Source organism: Molothrus ater, chromosome 3, assembly GCF_012460135.2.
Source record: "Molothrus ater isolate BHLD 08-10-18 breed brown headed cowbird chromosome 3, BPBGC_Mater_1.1, whole genome shotgun sequence".
NCBI lineage: Eukaryota > Metazoa > Chordata > Aves > Passeriformes > Icteridae > Molothrus > Molothrus ater.
The window spans coordinates 68,442,145-68,463,240 of NC_050480.2; the positions used below are offsets into that span (position 1 = coordinate 68,442,145).

The following is a 21,096-nucleotide window of genomic DNA, read 5'->3' on the forward strand; positions in this document are numbered from 1 at the left end:
CATTCTTTTAAAATGCAACTTCTAGTCTTATAACTAGAAGTAGTGCTTATTTAACTGTAGAACAGTCAGGACTTGTTTGCATTTTGAATGATTGTTAAAAATTTAACATTTTTGCTTAATCTATGTAAGGAAAAAATTGGTAGTGGAAAGTACTGAAGTCCTAAAATCCTCATGCACCAAGATATTGTTAGAGTCTTCTTTGGTGTTTTGTGTCTGTTCACTGACAGTGAACTTACTGCTATACTATTTTTGTGAAAATTTTACTGTAGGTTTTGTTTAAGAGCAGAACAGTAGCCGTGGTGTATCAAGGTTGTTGGAGCATTGTCCTATTGTCCCGTGAGCTATCCTGTCTCTTTAACAGCATTAGTTGTCTTTTACCCCTGTCAGTGCAGTGCATTGCATAAAGACATTTTTCAGATTTTAAATCACTGGAGAACTGTTGTCTAAGAAAACATTTCCAGTAAAATTTCTTGTCCTTTTGACACAGGCAGCAAGTTAGGATTTGGAAACTTCTTTTTGGTTTTAAGTCCACGCTGTTAATGAATGTTCTTAAAATGGTCAGTCCTTAGAATTGTGCAAAGTTGTTGCATTCTTGTCAAGGTCTAGCAGCATGGAGCTTGTACCTCTGTTTTTATGAGAGTAAGGCAGTTATCGCTGTAGCTCTGGAGTATATAACAGTTTGTGAAGTCAAATAGAGATAATCAGGAGATCAAATAGAGGATGTTTTTAACCCTACCCTTAAGGACTTACAATTTAGAGAAACAATGTAATCATTTAAGTATTTTATTACAGAATAAGTTCCAGAAAGCAGCATTGTCAAAGTGAATATTTTAATGAGATCAAGTTCTTTCCTATTGCAGAGGAGAAAAGCCATATTCTTGTGATATATGTGGAAAATCCTTCTCTGATTCCAGTGCTAAGAGAAGACATTGTATCTTACACACAGGCAAAAAGCCTTTTGCCTGCCCAGAATGTAGTTTGCAGTTTGCTCGTCTGGACAACCTGAAGTCTCATTTGAAAATTCACAGCAAGGAAAAGCAGTTTCAGGAAGGCAGCGCTGCCCTGAGCACCAACGCTCATCCGGAAGAAGTGCGAAACATTCTCCAGCTGCAGCAGTACCAACTTGCCACCTCGGGAGGGCAGGAAATTCAGCTGCTGGTTACGGATGCAGTACACAACATCAACTTCATGCCCAGCCACAATCAAGGCATCAGTATTGTGACTGCAGAAAATGCCCCCAGCATGACCACAGAGCAGGCTGCCAACCTCGCGCTCCTTGCGCAGCCACCGCAGCAGCTGCAAAACTTGTTGCTTTCAGCTCAGCAGGAGCAAGCAGAACAAATTCAAAGTATCAATGTGATTGCAAACCAAATAGAGGCTGCCCAGCCTGAACAAATGCATGTCATCACTCTTTCCAAGGAAGCGCTGGAACATCTCCATGCTCATCAAGGACAAAATGAACAAATCCACTTGCCGGGATCTTCACATCCAGCTCAGCACGTGCAGCTGGCTCAGGAATCAAGTCAGCAGTCTCACTCTAACCACGACTCTGTTCCTTCCCATCAAGTCAGTGAAGAACAGAATCAAAGTGTACTTGTTTCTGAATCCCATCAGCAGCCTCTGTCAGTAAATGAGTCATCTCCTGAGCATCCTATCGAGGGACAGGCTTTCTGAAATGCTTGTTTGTCAGCAGACGGCTAGGCTAGAGAACACTTCTCATCCCAGCAGGGATTACACGTGTCACATGTGGTTTTTTTGCAACATAAGCTATCCAAAGGTGCATTTCTTGGTGATTTTGGATGAGTGACTCAATTTCCTTAACCATATTTATTTTAGACTACTTTGTTTTTCTGGATTGGTATTTCTTTACCATACTTAGTCCCCACAAGTATCTCACAAGCAATTAATGTGGGGTTTTGTGCCTCATTCACATCTCTGCCTCCTGAGGAGATATTTAGCCTTTATTTGCATTTCTGAGTGACTCTCCAGAGAAGTTCACCTGGCTGGTAGGAGAACAATGTTTAGGACATCTGTGGATCATAAAGTACCACTTCTTTGACAAACTTAACATTATACCTGAGCTACTGTCAAGCTTAAGACAACCAGTACTTTTTGCAAAGCTAACACCATATTTCTTCTGTTTAATGAGCTTTCTGCAGGTTAATGTATAATTCTCTATGTAATCATTCCCTGAAGTGCATTATGAGTTACTGACTACCAAATTCATTTGGTTTGGGTTGAAACTGTCTGCAGCCTTTAACTAGCCCTGAATCTTCCCTCCTGTTTACTGTGTGCTGTCCACATCTTGCTCCTCAGAAACATTTAAGCCATTGCACTTGAATAGTGGCAATGAGATGCAATGGTTATACTGGAGAACTGAAACCCCACAGATTCTGCTCTGTTAGTTCTGCCACTCACTCTGTGTGTGACTGTGGGCAAGGTAGTTGACCTCTGTGCCTTATTTTATCATCTAGTTAGTGGGGATAGTGTTCACACACTCTGCCAAGCACTTTGAAGAGCTCTTGATGTTGAAAGCACTGTCTCTTGAAGTGCAAAACCCTTTTCCTGACAGGATTCTGTCTTAAGCTTAGGAGCCACTGTGTATTTAAAGTGTTATTTTTTGTACTTTTGAGAAGAACATAATCTTACTTTAATATATGTTAAGACTGGTAATTGTTTATGTGAGGATTCAAACAATGAAGAGCATCACTTCAGAGCTTAACAAGTTACATAAATGGGGCACATCACTTAAAGTTGTACAGCTATTTTTGTTGACTAAATTAGATGTGTACAGATTGTTTTCAATGACTGACTGCTAAGAAAAAAGATTTAACATCGTAATAAAATGCCTTGCCAAAATACATGCTTTCTGTTTCAGGTTTGACTACTGGTAACACCTTTGCACTGGAGTGTTAAAATGCAGATAAAATGCCACTGTTACTTGAAAGAACATTCTCAATTGTCACTTCAGCTTTAAAATGTCATACTTGTGATTTACATGGATTTTTTATGTTTTAAGTTTTATGTTACAAACAAAAAATTCTAAAAAACACAATGAATTTAAAAGCAAAATTATCCACATTTTTTATAAATTTTTTTGTTCCAAGTCCAGACTACTTGGCCTGTTCCTGACTGCATGCTGCCAAAGTTTGGCTAAGTATCTCCATGTCATCAAAGTACTGGATCACTTTTATATAAATGGATCTTGATAAGGGTAGACAGTGGGAATAAATCAATGCAAAAAAATTTTTAAAAATCCAAAAAGTAACAAGCCATCCCACAGCAAAGGTGTTTAGGCTTTTTAGGCTTTTCACCTTTCCTCTCAGAATGAATTAATAAAATTGGCATCCAGTCTGCCACCAAAGTGAACCCAGCATATTCTGCAGTTCTGCCTGAGAAGCCTGAAGTCTAGATGTTGTAAGAGTAGATAAATAAATACAGTAAAGCCTGTTACAACACTTATGACAATCTTGCTGATTAATTGTATAAGCTTAAAGTAAATATTCTGGCAGTTTAATCCTAAAACTTCTGCTTTTATCTAAAACATTGTACAGTGGAGCCAGACGACTTTCTGGTCATAAGTTTACAGGAACCTGCACAGAATTAATTGTCTGCCATATATTTACGAATCCTGAAATGCTTAAAAACAGGTTACAAGCTAAATTCTGAGGCTACCACTAAAGGAACTGTTCGATACTTTTCTTCTTCTTTGAACTTTGTTTTGTTCATTATGCAGTTATCCTTGCAGGGTTCAGTTCCATGCTGCAGTTAAACACGGGACACTTCCACATACTGATTTCTCAGTGCTTTCCCTGTAACTAAAAAACTTGAAGTTTGGTGTTTGGAATTCTGTTTTGCTTTTCTGCAGATTACCAGTGAAGAAACAAGCTGCTGTGAATAGCAGGGCAATGACTAATCTTGCACCCTGCATTGCTTAAGCTGTCAGCACATATTGTAGCTTGCACTCAAGAAGCTGGCGTGGCTTCTCATATCAACAAATGTTGCTTTTTGGACACCATTTGCTTTCTTTCTAGTGAATGCCTTTCTGTTAAAAGATGAAAATTAATCCTTTTTCTGTGTGTGCATTTTTAAGGCTTCAGCTGAAGTCTAGGATTGCTTTGAATTAGAAAGGAAACCACTTCAGCCTTGTTTTTCAGTCCAGCTGCCACTAATAATGATTTAGGAAAAAAAATGCATCCCTTAGAAACTATGTTTCAGAACAGCTCTCTAAATATCTTTACTCCTTAGCCAGTAAACACCTTAACTTCTCTTTTTCTCACATAGACTAATCCTAACAAATCCGTCTCACTGCTTTCTATGTTAAAATGAGATTAAGGTTTTAGACGTAAATGCAGGGCAGTAAGAGGACTACAGAAAGATCTGGGTTTGTAAGCATTTAACACCATTGTGTGTTACCTCTGCTCAATTTGTAAGTTACCCAGTGTAGCTGAACTCTAATAGGATCTCACTTTTTTTTTTTTCCAAATGCAAGTTTATCAGATTTTGGCTTTTTCTGAAGATTTTGGTTGGTTCTCCAGGTGCAAGTTGAAACAAATCCCTGAGAGGTAAAGCAAACACACTCTGGAGCCTGCATTTGCCTGTTGTATGTGTAATTCCCCTGCTTGGCTTTCCAGTCCGGCATCTTGGGTTTTGATAAATGAATATCAGAGTATTTATTTCATATGGGCTGTAAAAGCAAATTACTCTGCCAATAGGAAAAGAAAGTACTACTAGGGATTGTACAGCAATTTTTTCTCAGCATCTAAGAGGAAAAGGAGAGGACTCTACCTCATCACAAACTCTTTCCAACTGAATGCCTATTCACAGGTTAAAATTAAGGATATTGAGCCTGGCATTGATCTTGCCAGTTGTTGAGGAAAGAGTTTTGCTTGTTTCTTTGTTTGTGAAAGACTCGTTTCAGTGTTGTAGCTGGTTAGTCATTGTGGTGAAGGTCATGGTTGGTGTTTGCTAATGCCTGTCCTGGTGTGCTGGGATGTGGGGTTTTTCAGTCTTTTCCCACTTCACCTTAACTGTGGAAGCTAGTATGGGATTCATTCCTAATCACCAGCCCTGTGCCTGTGTGAGCACAGCAGCTGGGTACGTTTCCTGTCTCCCCATGTCTTCCAAGCCTGCAGCAGACTGTGTCCCTGCCAGTATCCTGTGTGAGTATGGTTATCCCAGAGAAGCTGAGTCTGAGCTGGGAGTGCCTGGGAGGAGGCCTGTTTGCACATCGGGCGTGCCCTGGCCTGTGGGAGCAGCCAAGGCTCCTTCCTGGCCATGCTTATCTTCCCATGGGCAGAAGTCCATCCGTGCAGGCCTTTTTCCCAGTCGTCCTGCACTGCAGGTTCTTGCTAAGAGCAGAGAAGGAAGAAGTAATGCCTACTCTCCAGAGCTATGATGTCAGAACCACTTTTACTTAGTCATTAGAGACTAATTAAAGAGTCTGCTTCTTGCAGAGTTGCAGTCCCATGAGCTAAAGCAGTTCTCTATGTCCTATCCCTTTTCAGATCCTCTGTAAAGCACTGTGAACAATAAATGCTTTTCCACAACAGAGGGACTATTGATCATATCTGTCCCAAGCAATTCTTCCAAATGGAAAAACTCATCCAGGCATATTCTCAGCATCTCACTGTAGTACGCTTACTGGTCATTTCTGGCTAATATTTTAATCCTACCTAATTGAAAGTATCTTTGGAATAGCAGGAAGCAGACTTTTGCTTTAGTTAGCAAACTACCCTGACCTGCAAATTTTTCTGACATGAGGAAGAAATTCCCTGTGTGAGTAACTGAATGTACTGCAACACATGGCCCACAGAAGTTGTGGAGTCTCCCTCACTGGAGGGAGAACTTGCTAAGTTCTGGACATAATCCTGTGCCCTGTGCTCTGGGATGACCCTGCTTGGGCAGGGAGGTTGGACCAAATGACCACTGTGGCCCCTTCCAACCTGACCCATTCTGTGATTTGGTGATTTTACTCGCCCTTCACCTAGATGTCTCTCAGTGACCCCTAGCAGCTCTGCTTTAGCACCATCATCTAGGGGTCTCTCTCAAATACATCTGTGTGTGCAAATGCATTTTTTTTCATTAATTTTGTCTGCTTTCTCTTCTGTTTCTCATTTTTTTTAGATGCTATTTTGGACTGGAAGGAGCTGAAACAGCTGCAGCTGCACCAGGTGGAGAAGTTTGGACGAAGAAAACCCTCTAAGAATCACACAGAAGCAAAACTCTTGGGTCTTGTGTCAGGGTATGTGTGTATTCTTCAAAGGACTTCAAATTTCCAAGAGCATTGCTGCTCAACCTTTGAAAGGCTTTCAGGATCATTGTTTAAATGTGCTACACAGCCTCGTGTGCTTTCCATATTTTTCTTTGTGGTAATTGTTTTCCTCTCTGAACTGAATGCAGAACAGCCCATCTACCACAACTGGCAAGCAGAACAGCACCAGCTAATTCACATCTAACTATTGCCACCCACAGAACATTTATCCTCATCTAAGTACTACAAAAAGACCTGCAGAACAATATCATGTTGTCATAAAGAGCTAATAAATAGAGTCTACAATTAATATTAGTCACCCTGTTCAGGATTTTAATATATGTCATTTTCATAATTGGCAATCTGTTGAATAGAATTTAATGCACCTGAATCACCAAGTGATGAGAAAAGAAGTGGAGAAATAATAAGCAGAGTAGATTGAGACAAGTGGTGGTTCTTGGCATGCTTTTTTATAAAAGAAACCCAACATAAATTTTCAGAAAAATAGTCCTGTTATGCTTCTTAGACTAATCATTGCTTTTCTTCTTGACTTTGACTCTCTGGTGACTATTATGTTTATAGTTAATTCCCTTTCTTGCCCACAATGACAGTAAGAATATCTAGAAATTATCAGTTTAAAAAAAAGTAATTTTTTCAAAGAAAAAGGATTAATGGGAGCCAGTCCTATGTATGTGCAAACTTAAATTTCAATAACAGAATTTCTTGTGTGTAAATTCAAGCATATTGACAAAATGAAGACATCAATCTCAGGTTTTTTTAAAATTATATGTAGTGGATTGCTCTGGTTTTAATCCCTAAATGTTGTTGTGCAAAAAGGAGAAAAGAGATGTTTCAAAAAGCCCAATAAACTTCAGTTGTATTAATCTCTATCAACCTAAAAATATGGATGTAGGGAAAAATAGATAGCCAAGACAGTATTTTCTGAAGCTGATTTTATATTTGACTCTGGGTACACTGCTTCTGCTCTGGACTTTACATAAGGCTGCTGTAGACATTTTTGGCTATAGCAAAAGCCATATGGTCTGGCAACCAAAATTAGATTCTGCTTAGCTTACAGCCTGCAGAGGCTCCAGCAGCTGTGCTGCCGACCTTTGAGAGGAGGAAGGAAAGGGCTTTCCTTTGCATCACTCAGTCACAGCCCACAAAACATCCCTGTATTTGCATGTGCTGCTTGCAGTTACCTTACTGTCGCACCTCAGCTCATCTGCTGCCACCCAGGACCTGGCTGTGAATTAAAACTGCCTTGTCTTACCATTTTAACGTCTCCTTGTCCAAATTGTTTTGTCTGCCTCGTTTTTCTGCCCTTTTTCAGCAGGAGAACATCATCACATGAAATTATAATACCTTGTGCATGGATCTTTCAAGCAAGGGAGCAGCTGTGGTAGCTAAACATTGAGAATCTGATCCTCACAGTCTCTGATATTGTGAGGATAGAGCTCTTCAAATTCAGCACTGCTACAAATCCCAACAAAACTCTTAAAAAGGCATTGCCCTAATGAATCACTGTAGGAAACTACCACTGAGCCAGACCAGAGAGACTTCAGGGCTACCTGGAGGAGGCCCATCTGCAACCTGTGATTTCTTTCTCAGTCTGGGTTTTTTATAGACACTGTAATTTAGCAACACTTAGTTCAGAGGCTTTTTGGTTCTCACTCTGTGCTTATGTAAAAATGTATCACTTTCTAAGGCCAGTGGGATATACAGTTGCAGAAAAAGTGCACATTGTTACTAAAATGAGAAATCAGTTGGTTTGGGCTTTTTCAATTTTACATAGGTTTGTTCTGCATGAAAATCACAACTGTCTCATCTGCAACAGGACTCTGACACGTGAAAGTTCACGGTGCTCCGAGATGAAAAGTGACCTGACCCCACTGTGTTGCTAGAAGCCGAAGCTGAACCTGCAGCTGTCCCACAAAGCAGCTTTTGCACATGCTGCACGAGGCAGAAGAGAGCAAAGCTGCCGCGCTGGCACAAAGCTTTGCTGCAGGAGCCACGACCCCTCTGGAACGGCTCCGTGCACGCGCTGCCGGTGGGAATGATGGCTCAGCAGTGCCCAGCACATGCAGCTCTGGGTAGGAGTTTCTGCGTCAAAAGGAGGCACACATTTTACACGGGGTGTAATTAAGCTGTAAATCTCATTGCCACAGAAATTTGTGGATGCCAGACTTTCACATTTCCCTGAAAAGCAAGGAAATTCAAATGGAAAAGAGCTGCCAGGGGGAATTAAACACAGAGATCTCAGGAAATCCTTGAGCAGAGGCCCGCTGGGGGTGGAGGGGGGAAGCAGTTCTCTCATGTTTGCTTTTACTTATCACGTTTTGCTGGGCAATTGCTATTAGTAAGTCTCTTCATCCTTTAAGTATTACTGACAGCATCCATCAAGAGCTCTGAAAAGATCTGGCTTCAGTCCTCTGCTCCGCCACATGCTTTCCTTCCTTCAGGGGAAAACAGAAATTGGAGCATTTTCTAACCTCCCACAGAGTTGAAATCTGCTTACATTAGGCTTGGGAAGTGCCTAGAAGTTCAGGGTAGGGTGTGGGCTGGTGTCTGGTGTTGCCGTGGAACTGGGCCCTGTTGACAGACTCAGACTCATGGTGGCCAGACTGCCACGGGCCCATGGTGGATGCCTGTGGCAGTGATGGTGGTGGGGCTGCTCCAGCACCTGTTTTTCCATGTGACCAAGTTTATGGCAGAGGTGACCTCTTGAGCTTCAGCCCCAGCACTGCAAGGAGCGGTGTGGACTTGAAGCAAATGAGTAATCTATGTAGTCCATAAAAGCAATATTAAGTTTGCTACTGTAGAGGACTAATGATAACTGGAAAATGTCTAAATGATGTAGCAAAACCAGACTACTTAAAAAACAAAACAAAAAGATCAGTTTTCCTTAGTACCTCATTCAGCTGAACAGGAATTTCACTCTTATCAATTCTCCTTTCTTAGACAAGTTAGTTGCCTTAACTTACCATAAAATCACAGGTGCATTTTCATCCTTCTTTCTTCTAACTTTACTCCCTCTGACAGATGTCCTTTGGGGCACTGCTTCCATGGCTCAGCGCTGCCAGTGCCGTAGCTCTCCCAGCAGGAGATGCTGGACCTTCTCAGAGCATCAGCAATTAAACACACTGCAGGAAATAATTAAAAGAGAGACTGTCTTCTGGAATGGAAGCAGGGCTCTGCCCAAAGGTCTGTCAAAATTTCAGTAGTGAAACAGAGATGGAAGCAGTTGTTTCCCCAGGCTGATGGGCAACCCATGTCTCTGACCTCAGCTGAGCTGCTCATTGACAACCCTGTGACAAATGCCTGGGATAACCATGGTCTCTGATGACTACTTTTATCTACCCTGCAGATACCTGGAAAGGGAGATGAAGGAGAGTCAGTTTATGGTCCTACTTTCAAAGGTATGTCTCCCCAGCTATCTGACTGTGCAAATTGTGAATTTCTACAATTTAGAATTGTGAATTTCTGAAAAATCAAGTTGTTGATCTGATCTTATTCACATAACAACCTGGGAACTGCTTTTCATCTCCCTAAAGCAAAAAGATTTGGTTTTCAGTCAGAATTATAATCTGCTTGTATTAGCAAGACTGCTTCAGTGATCACTTTTTGATCTGTGACCTTGTCTCTGTCCTCTTATGTTCCCAAGCCCCTTGTCCTTGCCTAAATGACAGATGATGGTCACCCACTGCCTACTTCAAACTTCTAATACCTTTGTGGACAGGACCCTAGAAATGCAGAAGTAGATTAGCTACAGATCTCCAGGCACACCTACCATCTGTTTAAATGCCTTTAAAGGAACTGAAGTCAGCTTCAACTCTAGCAATTTCCTGGACCTCAGGCAGCTTCTCAGGCTTGGGCAAGCATTAGGCATTGCTGCCAGCAGCCTCAGCTCTGTGGGTGGAAGGGGAGTTCTGAGTCTCATATAAAACCCTGAAAGATGAGAAATTACAAACATGACCTAAATTTAACAGAAGATGTTCCCTCATACTGGCATCAAGTAATAAAATGTAAATAAAAAAAGAACATCCTAACTTCTGATATTTAAGAAAAACAACTCATATAATTGACATAGGCATTTGGGATTTTCTGTTTAGATTAAATGCTACCCATTAAGACACTTTATGACAGTTAAAGCACTTTTGAAAATTATTTATGTTCCCTTATATAAAAGCTTTCCCACTGGCAATGGTGCAAACCATTTGAGCAGGCTGGGCAGCAGCCAACGCTGAGATCAGAAATGCTAAGTGCAGCTGAAAAGTTTCTTTCCCAAGATGCTGAAGAGTCTGCCTGTGAGGAGAAACTGCTCTCACCTCAAGGTCCCAGGTTGGATGGAGCAAAATGTAGTAGCACTGGCAAGCAGGAAAGCTGCTGGAGGTGGAAGCCTGGAGTGTGGGATTTAAGGCACTAAATGCTATGAGCTTCCTGGAGTGGAAAGAAAAAGGCAAAAGTCACTTCTTTGATGCTGGAGCTCCTAGAAGAGGAGCAAGCCCAGACTCCCAGGGCATACATATCTCTGAGAACATAACAGAAGCTGGTATTGGAAAAAACCAGGACTGGCTGTTGAATTCTTTTCAAGGTGGGTGTCACCAAGGACTTAAAATTTTACAAGTCCTCTTTTCCAGCAATGTTATCCAATGTATTTATGCTAAAGCCCATCTTGCACCTTTTGCACCTTCTGTTTGGGTAGAAATTGTCATTTTTAATGACCCGTAGATTTACTTGATTTACACATCAGGTAGAAACAAGTTTGCATGTACCCAAGCACCTCTGCACATGGGGGAGCCATGGCAGCTCATGTGCACTGTTTGACTCCAGCTCCATCATCCTCCCCCAGGCAGAGCTTGTGCTTTCCCTGTGCTATTCAGGAAAGAAGCTGCCATGTCACGAGGGAAAAACTGCTTCAGTAATTTTAAGGTAGATTTCATTTAGAATCAGTCAGCCTTGAATGTGTCCCTGCAAGAGTTTTGTTACCCATATTGCACATAGTCATGTGTTGATGCATTAAAGCAGGAGATTGCTACTTCTTGCTCTCCCCCTCTTTAATTAAAAGTTGCTTTCCACCCTTAAGAAAGGTGTTCCCTTGGGGATGCCTTTCTATTTTTTTAGATTGCTTTCCCGATACTTCCCGCAAACCTACTTTACCCTGAGGCAGAGGACAAAAAACTTTGATATCTGGAAAGGGTGAGCGATGCCTCTGTGAGCCAGTAATGTTCTGGGAGACTCCGTGCTTGGCACGTGTCTGGGCACTGCAACCAGCCCCTGCTGGAATTAATGGGACACAACCTCCTTTCACTGTAATGAGATGAGAAGACTGAGGAAATTACACAGAACTGCTCGTATGGGAGCATCATGTCAAAGGACAAAACATCCCACTCCAAAATTAGTCTGCTGAAGTAATTTTGCAAGCCGTAAGGCAGCAGTCAGAGTAATTGTTCAATTAAAATTTAACTACCATTTTTATGAATCAGTTTCTGAGAAAGGATCTCAAACAAGGTAATAAGAATTTCTTAAAAAATCACAGAAAAATAAAATCTAAATATTACTTCACTTTCCTTAAAGCTTGTTGAGAGCTTGATGGGGCTCTTGACTGTTCATTGTGATCAGGTCAGATGGTAATGGAGGATGACAAGATCACTGGACCCCCTGTTCCCCACCCCAAAGCTGGCTCCTCTCCACAGAAAAGGAAGTCAAGTCCTTGCCATAATCCCCCAAACCCAAGCACACCTAATGCTTGCTTCTCCCCAGTCATCACTCTTGAGAGTCATTTCTTCTCTCTCTCATGAATCCTTTCCCAGACAGAGTGGAGGATCCTCTTCACTTCCTCACAGCTCTCACTCCCGTTGCCTGCCTCCTCTCCTCACCCTGGAAAAAATCTTCTACTCTAGGAGCACCCTGGCCTCCTTAACTCAGTACCTGCTCTCCATTTATTCAGTTCTGTCATCTTATTTAGATAGGAAGTATCCTGCTCGCCCTCCTGTGCAAGTTGCCAAGGGCTGGGAGCAGCTGTGTATCCCACCCCAGCCAGCCATGGGGGTCCTGACTGTGCTCACAGGAGCCTTGTTCCTCTGGCAGCAGCATGAGGGGAGGCAGAGCTGAGCCTGTGCTTGGAGCACCCCCTCTGCCTCCTGCCTTCCCATCTGTCCAGTGGCGATAAAATCACAAGCAGCCATAGGGAATTGCCATGATCAGTATCTTGAGCTACTCTGGTGAGAGTCATTACAGACCAACAGCAGAGATCCAGAGTGCTTTTTTATGGGGACATTTTCATTAGCTTCTTTACTGGCTAAAAGATGGATGTAAACCAGACTTAGCTGGCATAAGACTCAGTGAAACCCCTGAGGAAAAGGAAAAAGGTGAGAGCGAAGGAAGGAAGGAAAGGGAGCTTGAGGGAGCTGGTAAAAGGGACTTGTACAGTGAATAGCAGCAAAGGAAGCACCACAACTGCAGCCCTTCATCCCCCAACTCTTTCCCTGGATGAAAGCTTCTCCATCCATCACAAAGGAAGAGGAATCCCCAGGATGACCAACAAGAGTCATCATAGGAACAGCTCACAGTTCCACATGACCTTCCAGCCAGCTCCACCTGGAGAAATATTTTACTCAAGCTAGAAAACCCTATGGCAAAACTAAGGAAGCTGCCAGGGCATCTCCAGGACCAAAGGTTACAAACTCATGGCTGCAGAGCTCAGTGTCAGCTCAAGGTGGGCCCTGACAGACAGGGAGGCATTTCACAAAACCTCCAGGCTCTGCTCTGCCCTCACAAGCTGAAAAACATTGTTTTAGCAAATGCATACTAGAAGTTTGTTCTCAGTAGGTTAACATAAAGAACTAACCTGTTAAAATTTTGAGATTTTCAAGAATGTAATAAACAAGAATATTGCTTTGAGCAGTTTGCTTGATGGAAGAGAACAAAATATTTAAGTATTAACACAGAGAGAACAATTCACAGTGTAGTTTCCATGTTACCACACCGCGCAAAAAGACAGCATTTTTAACAGTAGCAAAATAGCACAACTTTCAAACCTACAAAGTACAACCCAAAAGCTGGATATATTCATAACCAGCAACACTTACTTCAAGTTGCTGCCTTGCCACCAGCTCTGTGCAATCTGAAAGGTGTAGGACCCATGATCTTATAGCCAGGCCCTCCTAAACCTGAGGAAGCAAAAAGAAGCCACAGTGTACAGTAAGGACAGCCAAGGTACAACAAGGACACAGACAAGGTACAACAAGGACAACAAGGTACTTTCCAGGCTCTGCTCTGTTCAGATTTTCTGATGTCCCCACTTGGACGAGGGATGCCTGCAGCATCCTCCTTGCTTGGTAGCACTCTTCTGGATGGGGTGGGGCAGGATGGGATACAGTATAAAGCTTTCTGGAGCTCTGCTGACATCCATCAACGTGGCGGCACCTGCAGGAGGCTCAGCTTGTCCTCCCACAGCGTGGGAGAAGGACAGCCTGAAAATCACAGAGATCGCAAAATGCTGGACTGCTTTCAGGATTCAGATTAGTGCTGTGAAGGAAGGAAATGAAGGATATTTCACAGGGAATCATTTCTAATACTGTCACTTCTCACTGTGTCTCCTGACTACATCTCAAAAGTACTGGCCATTTGTAGCTGGGGCACATGGAACAGCACTTGCTTCTTTAAATAAATGTAGCTGCATAAAGCTATAGTATTTTCACCTCTCCTAAAATGACAACTGGAGGCTACTTAATCAAAAACTGACAGCACTCATTGTGAAGAACTTTCTAAAGAGCGTAGTGAGTGTGGCCTGTCAATAGGAAACAGGTGCCTGGGTTTTAATGGCCCCACACAAAACAGAGGCTGCAGAGCTTGGCTTTGGATGGAGATGGATCCCATGGGCACTCTCTCCTTCCTGTAGGCAAGTGATCAAGAACGTGGAGATCCTCCAAACACTGGAGGCTATACCTACATATAACAAAAGGCCTACAGTAGCCTGCAAGATAATTAACTGTGGAACCTTCAATTCATGATTCCCAGATGGTTTCCTTGCCTGCTGTAAGGCAGAGCATTATTTCCCACTCAGCTTTTCACAGACCATGATGACTTTCACTTACAGCAAAAATAAAACCATGTCATCTTGCTCATGTGAATGGCTTGGAAACTTTTTTTTTTGGTTTAAAAAGAAATGTTCACAAGGTGTTAAGTATTTTTACAGGAGAAGAGAAAAAGACCTATGAACATGGTGCACCTACAATTTATGGGAAATAATGTTATGATGATTATATAGTTACAAGCACTGATACAATATAATGACATCTCAGACAAAAAAAGAAGAAAAAATACGTTCGTAGGACTGTGGCCTCATGAAGGCCAAACATTTGATCCTGCTCTGACTACTATAAACTAAAAGTAATGTCCTTGAAATCAGGTTGGCTGCCCTTGAAATCAGGTTGGCTGCATGAGGCTAAAACCAGGAAATGCTAAAGCAGGCAGAAGATTTAAGTAACTTTTTATAGCAGATGGTCTCAATTAAAAAGAAAGTGACTGTTACTGAAACAGAGGAAAATATTGTTTATAAAGTTATTGCAATACTGTTAAGGTTATCTTTGGATGTAAATACAGAATCCAAAATGACTGCCAGTGTCAGTGATTTCTTGCATGCAAGATCTCTCTGACACACTGTGCAGAGCTGGTGCATGGATGGCTCCAGGGGAGGAGGTGTGTCAAAGATCAAAATGCAGGCTGGAAGGAGAGGCCATAACCGAGTGCACTGGAAGTTCAAAGGAAAGAGCTGGGATGCAAACACAAGGCTAAACCAGCCCTGCTGTGCCAGGGCAACCCAGACACCAACAGAGTGCAGCTCTCCCACCCCTACTCCCAGCTCTGCCAAGCGTGCTGTGCTGAGTGAGTGACCTTTGCTCCTGGGCTCACTGCATGAGCTCCTAAATCTCACAGAACAGCACCAGGGTAGGATGGGGAAGGCTGAATTAGGGAAGTATTTGGAGAGACCTGATTTTGTCCGAGCTTAAGTCCACAGATTTCATGAAAAGTAATGACCTTAAGTTTACTTGATAAAAGGGAACAAATTTAGAAAATCAGCAAATGTTTAACTGAATGCCTGAAGAGGGCATACACCCAGAGTGATCTCCAGAGGCTCTGAGGATGAAGATTGTGTTATTTTAGCAAGGGAATTTAGGTTTTTCTTTAGTGATGATGCAAAACAAGAAGATTATTTAAACTAAAATACTTTTGTGTATCTGCAGCTAGCTAAGAAGCCTGTAACACATTTCATCCTTCCATTTTCTAAAGCATTCTGCAATCTATACACAGACTGTTATATAGGAATTAAATCTTCTGTAGGAACATTCCAAATCAATCTGCCTTGAGAGTAATTTTTTTCATTTCATAGTTCTGGGTTAAATATTAAAATAGACTGTGATATTTTCTTCATTAAACCCCACATTTCCTGACAAGTTACTTTTTGTAAGTAACAGAGACTACTGCTATGAAACTATATGGTTTTGCATACTCAGTATTGAGACAGAGGTTAGTGGCTCTTATTTCTTGCTAGGATTTTAAATTATACTCAGATGTTTAAAGTCGGGAAAGCAATTTTAGTTCTGAAGACTATCAAGGACAATGTTAGGAGGCCAGTTAGTTGATTTTTTATTTGCTGTTGGTTTGGTCACCCATAGGCAGGTCTGCTCTGTGGCTGCCACCCCCGTGTCTCAGTGTTCCACAAGAGATCAAAGCAGAACACAGCATGTGATTTGAGTCCAAATGACCTGATCTGAGCAGATGTCAAAGCCCAGAAACTCATTCTCTGGCAGTGGGCAACGTTCAGGGACTCAGAGGGCAGGCAAATGCCTCATCACATCAAGTACCAGAAAGCTGATGCTGTGCCAAAAGTCACGGACCTGGTGACAAAGATGATGGCTGGATGTCCAGCTGGATGTCATACAGACAGATCTAGGACAACAATGCATGGGAACTGGGCAGGGGACAACTGGCTGAAGTTACACCACATGAAAAAAGTTATAACGAGAAGAGAAGGGTACAACCAGGAAATATCTTGAATTTCAGGCATAACAATTCTTCAGGCAAGCCATAATTACTGTATTTGCATTGGTCATGGCAGGACACTCTGCCAGAAAAAAGCATGGTAAAATCTTTCATCCAGTATTAAGAGGTCACCTAAAGAAACAAGTGTGTCTTTCAAGCCTGGTTCCTCAGTGCCTGCAAGTTGGAGTCCAAGGCTATGAACAATGAAGCAGAAATGAAATATTCATCTTAATCCAAAATTATGTTTCATGACATATTTTCTGCTACAACTTACATCTCTGGTCAAGTCACTATGAATACAGTGCTGCCTCTCAGAGTGCCATACCAGAGGAATAGCACACACAAGCATCTAGAGGACATGCAAGTCCAGAGGCAAGCCATAGGGTCTCCACAAAGTCAGGAAATTCAGGGGCTGTTGGCAAATGGGGAGGTAAAGACTTTCATTGTCAGCTGCTGGGTTTGGAGAAGTTCCCTTCCCAGCAACCATATTAAAAAACTCCCTTCTACAACGAACAGCTGGCAGCAACATGCATTCTGAGAAAACTATTATCTTACCAGATTACACAGTGTTTCATTTATGTAATGTGTCACTGCTGTAAGAAAAACTAGTATCTTTCAAGTTGTGCTTTATTGGGTTTCTTTAAGTTTATGAGCTTCTTACTCCAGCAAAACACTCTCTAGACACTGCTTTAAATGAAAAGTGATGAAAGAAGCCCTCAGACTATTCTTTACACAGGTGTATGTGTTAAAAGCACAAGGACATTGTGTTAATACAGCACAGACAGTCGGCTCCAATCATTCTCCCTACTAATTTAAGCACTGATGAGACAAAAGTTGGAGGCCAAAGTCATTATCTACAAAGTAGTTTACCTAATCTGAGGGCAGAGAGTTTCTGAATCTGATCCGGGAGGGCTGCTAAAGCCAGCAGAAATTGTTAGTGTGGCTCCTCAGCCGTGTAGGTACTCCACATGGATCTGGGGAAGCCCTGGGATCTCTGAAGTATATGTTCATTTTCATGGTATCAGACAGACCTCTGACAACATATTTTACCTTCCTACAGACCAGCCTCACCTTCCTCTTCAGACTATCACAGCTACAGCTCTCTGCTACTGCCTTTCATGTACTTTTTTGCTTGGGATACCCCTCACTAATTCACTGTGAAGTGGATTAGTGACCCCCATCTATAAGTCAGACAAAAAATTCTGGGGAATTTTCTGACTACCAGTTCCAGGGAGGAAAAAAAGGTACTCAGAGGGACTGGTTTTGAAAAAACTTTATTGATAATATCAAGTATGCAGCACATCAAATGGATCAGAATGATGTAGTACAGCTATTGCACAAAGAAAATGCCTAAGTGGAATGACTTAACAAACTTCATAGAAAACATTTTGATACTGTAATTCTGATAAGATTTAGGATGTCAAGAGGCAGTAATGGGTGGTCAGACCAACAGAGCTCAATTGTGCCTGTACCTCAGTTGCTGTGTGGGAAGAAGCACTGGTCCAGGCCATCAGGGCACAGCAAGAGCACAGGTAGCCCACAGGTGTTACATCTCAGGCAGGGGCCAGATGCAAGAGCCTCAGAACAAAAACATCTACCGAGAAAAAGTTGTGGAGACTCTCCTGAAGTTCCTTCACTTGAAAAACTCCCAGGTTGACCAAGACCTTTTTATCAGCCGGCCTTGAGGACACAGCTAAACTCCTAGGGAATATGATCCTGCCCTGACACAGGCCAAAGCCCACCACTGTATTACACTATCACCAACTAAAAAATGCACATTAAAAATTCGGTAAAAATGGATGTACTGTTGCAAGAACTCCATCTAAACATTAGCCTTATTTTCCTTTGGTCACCTAAATCAGCCTGTCCTCATTCTCTGGTTGGCTGCAGCTGCACAGGTGAAAGGTTTATTCTTTCCACTCCATCTTACCCATACCTGTTGCCTTCTATTCTTCTTCTCATGACATGTCTCTGGTTTGCCTTAGGCTAAAAGCATCAGCCTGTATCTCTATCTCTAAGAGAGTTAAGAAAATATTTTTAACATTCTTTTATTATCACTAACCACTCTATTATTTTATTTGTTACTTATGTTAAAAGCAGCCTTTCCACCCCACCTGGTGGGGCTGAGTGGCTGTAACAGAGAATTCTTGTTTACCAAACACAGGTCCACCTTGCCTGCCTCAGGCAAGCAGCTGGTACAGTGCAGGTGCCACTGTCCTCATCCAGAATTCCTGCTGGGGACAGACACCTTAAATACACCCTGATGTCATGCAGCACGACATGCACCACCCTGGAAGTGCCCAGGGCCATATCCAGCCCTGGCTGGACACACCCCTAAGCGGGATTTACTGCCATACCTGCCTCAGGATGCAAGGACAAACAAAGGTTACAAAACTCTGGGCACAGGAGTCAATGCATTATTTCTGAACAATTCACCACTCTGGTGAATGGCACCAGGATACAATAATGCATCATTATGTAATTGTAACAAAGACCTCAAAACCTCCTTGGATGCTGTGTTTCCCCTGCTAAAACACCCACCACGTATTTACATTTCACATGCACTTCTCTTTCCATGCACTTGAAATGACAGTATGGAAATGAGAACCAATGTTTACAAAATTAAGGAAAGATATATTCCCTTCAGTTTATCTAATAAATTTTGTTTTTCATTTACTGCTGTCATCCCAAACTGCTGTATACTCCTGTGGAATTTCTTCAATCCATTATCACATCTTGCCAAGCACCAATTGATACAACACAATCTGCTCCAAATCCTGGGTATTTGCTATGTTTCAAATGTGCTTCCCTAAAATGGGCATCTGCAGACTCTTAGGTTTTGCCCATTTTGTCAAGGATTTTACATAATTTTCCAGTAAGGCAGTGCTTGGAATTTCTTATAGATTCAAAACAGAGGTGAATGCCTTACTAACCACTAAGTATATAACAGTGCCATGAGACCTGAATCCAGTGATGAATGTGGTGTTTTAAATCCAACAACAACAACCCATGATCCTGCTGACTGTATGCTGCAACAAAGTCCCAAGATGCTGACTATAAGAAAAAACAGACAAACCACATTTATCTTTTCCCTGGATTCCCACCAGCCCCCAGAATGATAAACATGTTTTCACCTGCTTGTGGAGATGTTCTTGCCCTTGCTGGTAGCCTTAGTTCTATTTTTTAATGTACTTCATTTTCTCCCACTTTTTCCATACACATAAACACTGATTAGAGTCTTGTCTTTTATCTTATTTAACTTAACTGTCCTATTACTTTCACAAAAGAGATTTTTAGTATGCACTCCTGATGAAATGTAGATTGCAGCAACCATTATACTTCATGTGTCCAGCACATCAACAGAACTGCCACTGCAATCCCTCATAAAACACTGATAACTGCTGAAGATATATTTAACATTATAACCCACAAGACCTGCAAAAAAGAAAACCTGAGTTCAAATAATACCACGTGTCTAGTGAAATCTCAATAGACCCTCTGAATCCAAGCAGAAGACCCTTGTCCCTGAAGGACATAAGAATCTCTGCAGGTATGGCCAGGAGGGATGAGTGGAATCCATAGAAAACACCCTTATTCCATGCTCCCTGCAATTTTGGTTATATCGCAATTTTTACTTATGCTGCTTCTCAACTTATGCTGTCTATTCAAAGCAGAACAGAAATATCATATTTTAATAATCCATGTGAAAAGTATTTCTTATTAAAAGGCCAGAAACTTTCATCATACTGTAGAAATAACTAAATTATTTTACACTACCACTCCAGTAAAAATGGAGAATGAGAGATAACTAAAGTCAGCATGTGATTTCTCTTTCCTTATCAATTTTCAGAACTAAATTCTGATGTTACTGACATTTACATACAACAGAACATGTTTGGTCATTTTAATGCAGCTGTTACAAGGTTCCAGTTCGTATCACAAAATTGATTCTCTTTTGTTTCTTTGTAGACTTTTTTTATGTTTTCTCCCTGAGGCTTCTTTGCTGAAGGCAAAGCACTAGCCATCCTGCCTGCTAGCAGAAAGCACCACAATATATGACAGCACAGAACCTTGTCAGAAAGCTCTGTACCCAAATTATGTATTACCAGCAGCCCTACAGGCCCCTCCATAGCTAACACAGTAACCATGATAGGTAGCTTGACTTAAAACTTCTCCATTTCTATCAGTCTCTTTGCAAGGTAACACCTTCAGGTAAGTAAAATGGGAAGATTAAGCTAGGAATTTATTTGGCAGTTCCCTCTTTACTGCCGAAGTCCAGCTCACACTTAAGAGAACCAAGGGGGAATTGTCCTGATTATAACTCTTCTCTTCCATTTGTCCTTTGACCTAGACCATAATAAAATTTGCTTTATAGCTCTAGCTTAGCTCTCCTTGAATAGAAGCAGACGTGAATGTTTGCCTTGGTTTCCCAACATTCACCTGCGTTGGCACTGCACAGAATGCTGAGGCAGATTTACACAAATAAACTTTTATTTGCAGAGGGTCCACTGATGATGATAGGACAGAGAAAATGTGATAGGCATAGGGGGAACTCTACTCTGTGTTTTGGGGGGAATCACTGATCCTTAAAATCACTTAGGTTGGATACATCCTTCAAGTCCAACTGCAAACCTGACACTGCCACAAAAAGAAGTGGTGGGATGACCAAGGAGCCTTCTCCAGGTGTTCTCTACAGCGCAGCCACACTTCCCTTCCAATATTGCAACCATTTCATCCTGGACCTACACAAACTCCCACTTTGCAGCTTCCACGTGTGATGGCACTAATGCTGCTGG

At 41.9% G+C, this 21,096-nt stretch overlaps 1 protein-coding gene and 1 long non-coding RNA gene across 6 annotated transcripts in view; one reads left to right on the top strand and one right to left on the bottom strand.

Moving 5' to 3' along the window:
* The window catches only part of ZBTB24 (zinc finger and BTB domain containing 24), a 29,405-nt gene extending 13,791 nt beyond the window's left edge, over window positions 1-15,614 (top strand). For 3 of the 4 annotated variants that reach the window (XM_054514210.1, XM_036380128.2, XM_036380127.2), the window contains exon 7: window positions 861-2,861. In XM_054514210.1, coding sequence (XP_054370185.1) covers window positions 861-1,674 — 814 coding nt within the window. In that variant the 3' untranslated portion in view covers window positions 1,675-2,861. Of the gene's footprint in view, window positions 1-860; window positions 2,862-6,126; window positions 6,245-8,090 lie in introns of those variants that run through there. The other variant, XM_036380130.2, reaches the window with a different exon arrangement.
* LOC118684888 (uncharacterized) lies at window positions 768-13,426 on the bottom strand. Of its 2 annotated transcripts, XR_008508266.1 has the most exons (5): window positions 13,345-13,426; window positions 10,582-10,693; window positions 10,044-10,201; window positions 9,238-9,396; window positions 768-1,651 (listed from the first exon to the last, which is right to left on the bottom strand). It is a non-coding gene; the product is annotated as an uncharacterized LOC118684888 (long non-coding RNA). The 2 variants fall into 2 exon arrangements; XR_008508265.1 differs by lacking the exons at window positions 768-1,651; window positions 13,345-13,426 and adding an exon at window positions 6,702-8,356 and having other exon boundaries at window positions 10,582-12,823.
* Window positions 15,615-21,096: the final 5,482 nt, after the last annotated feature.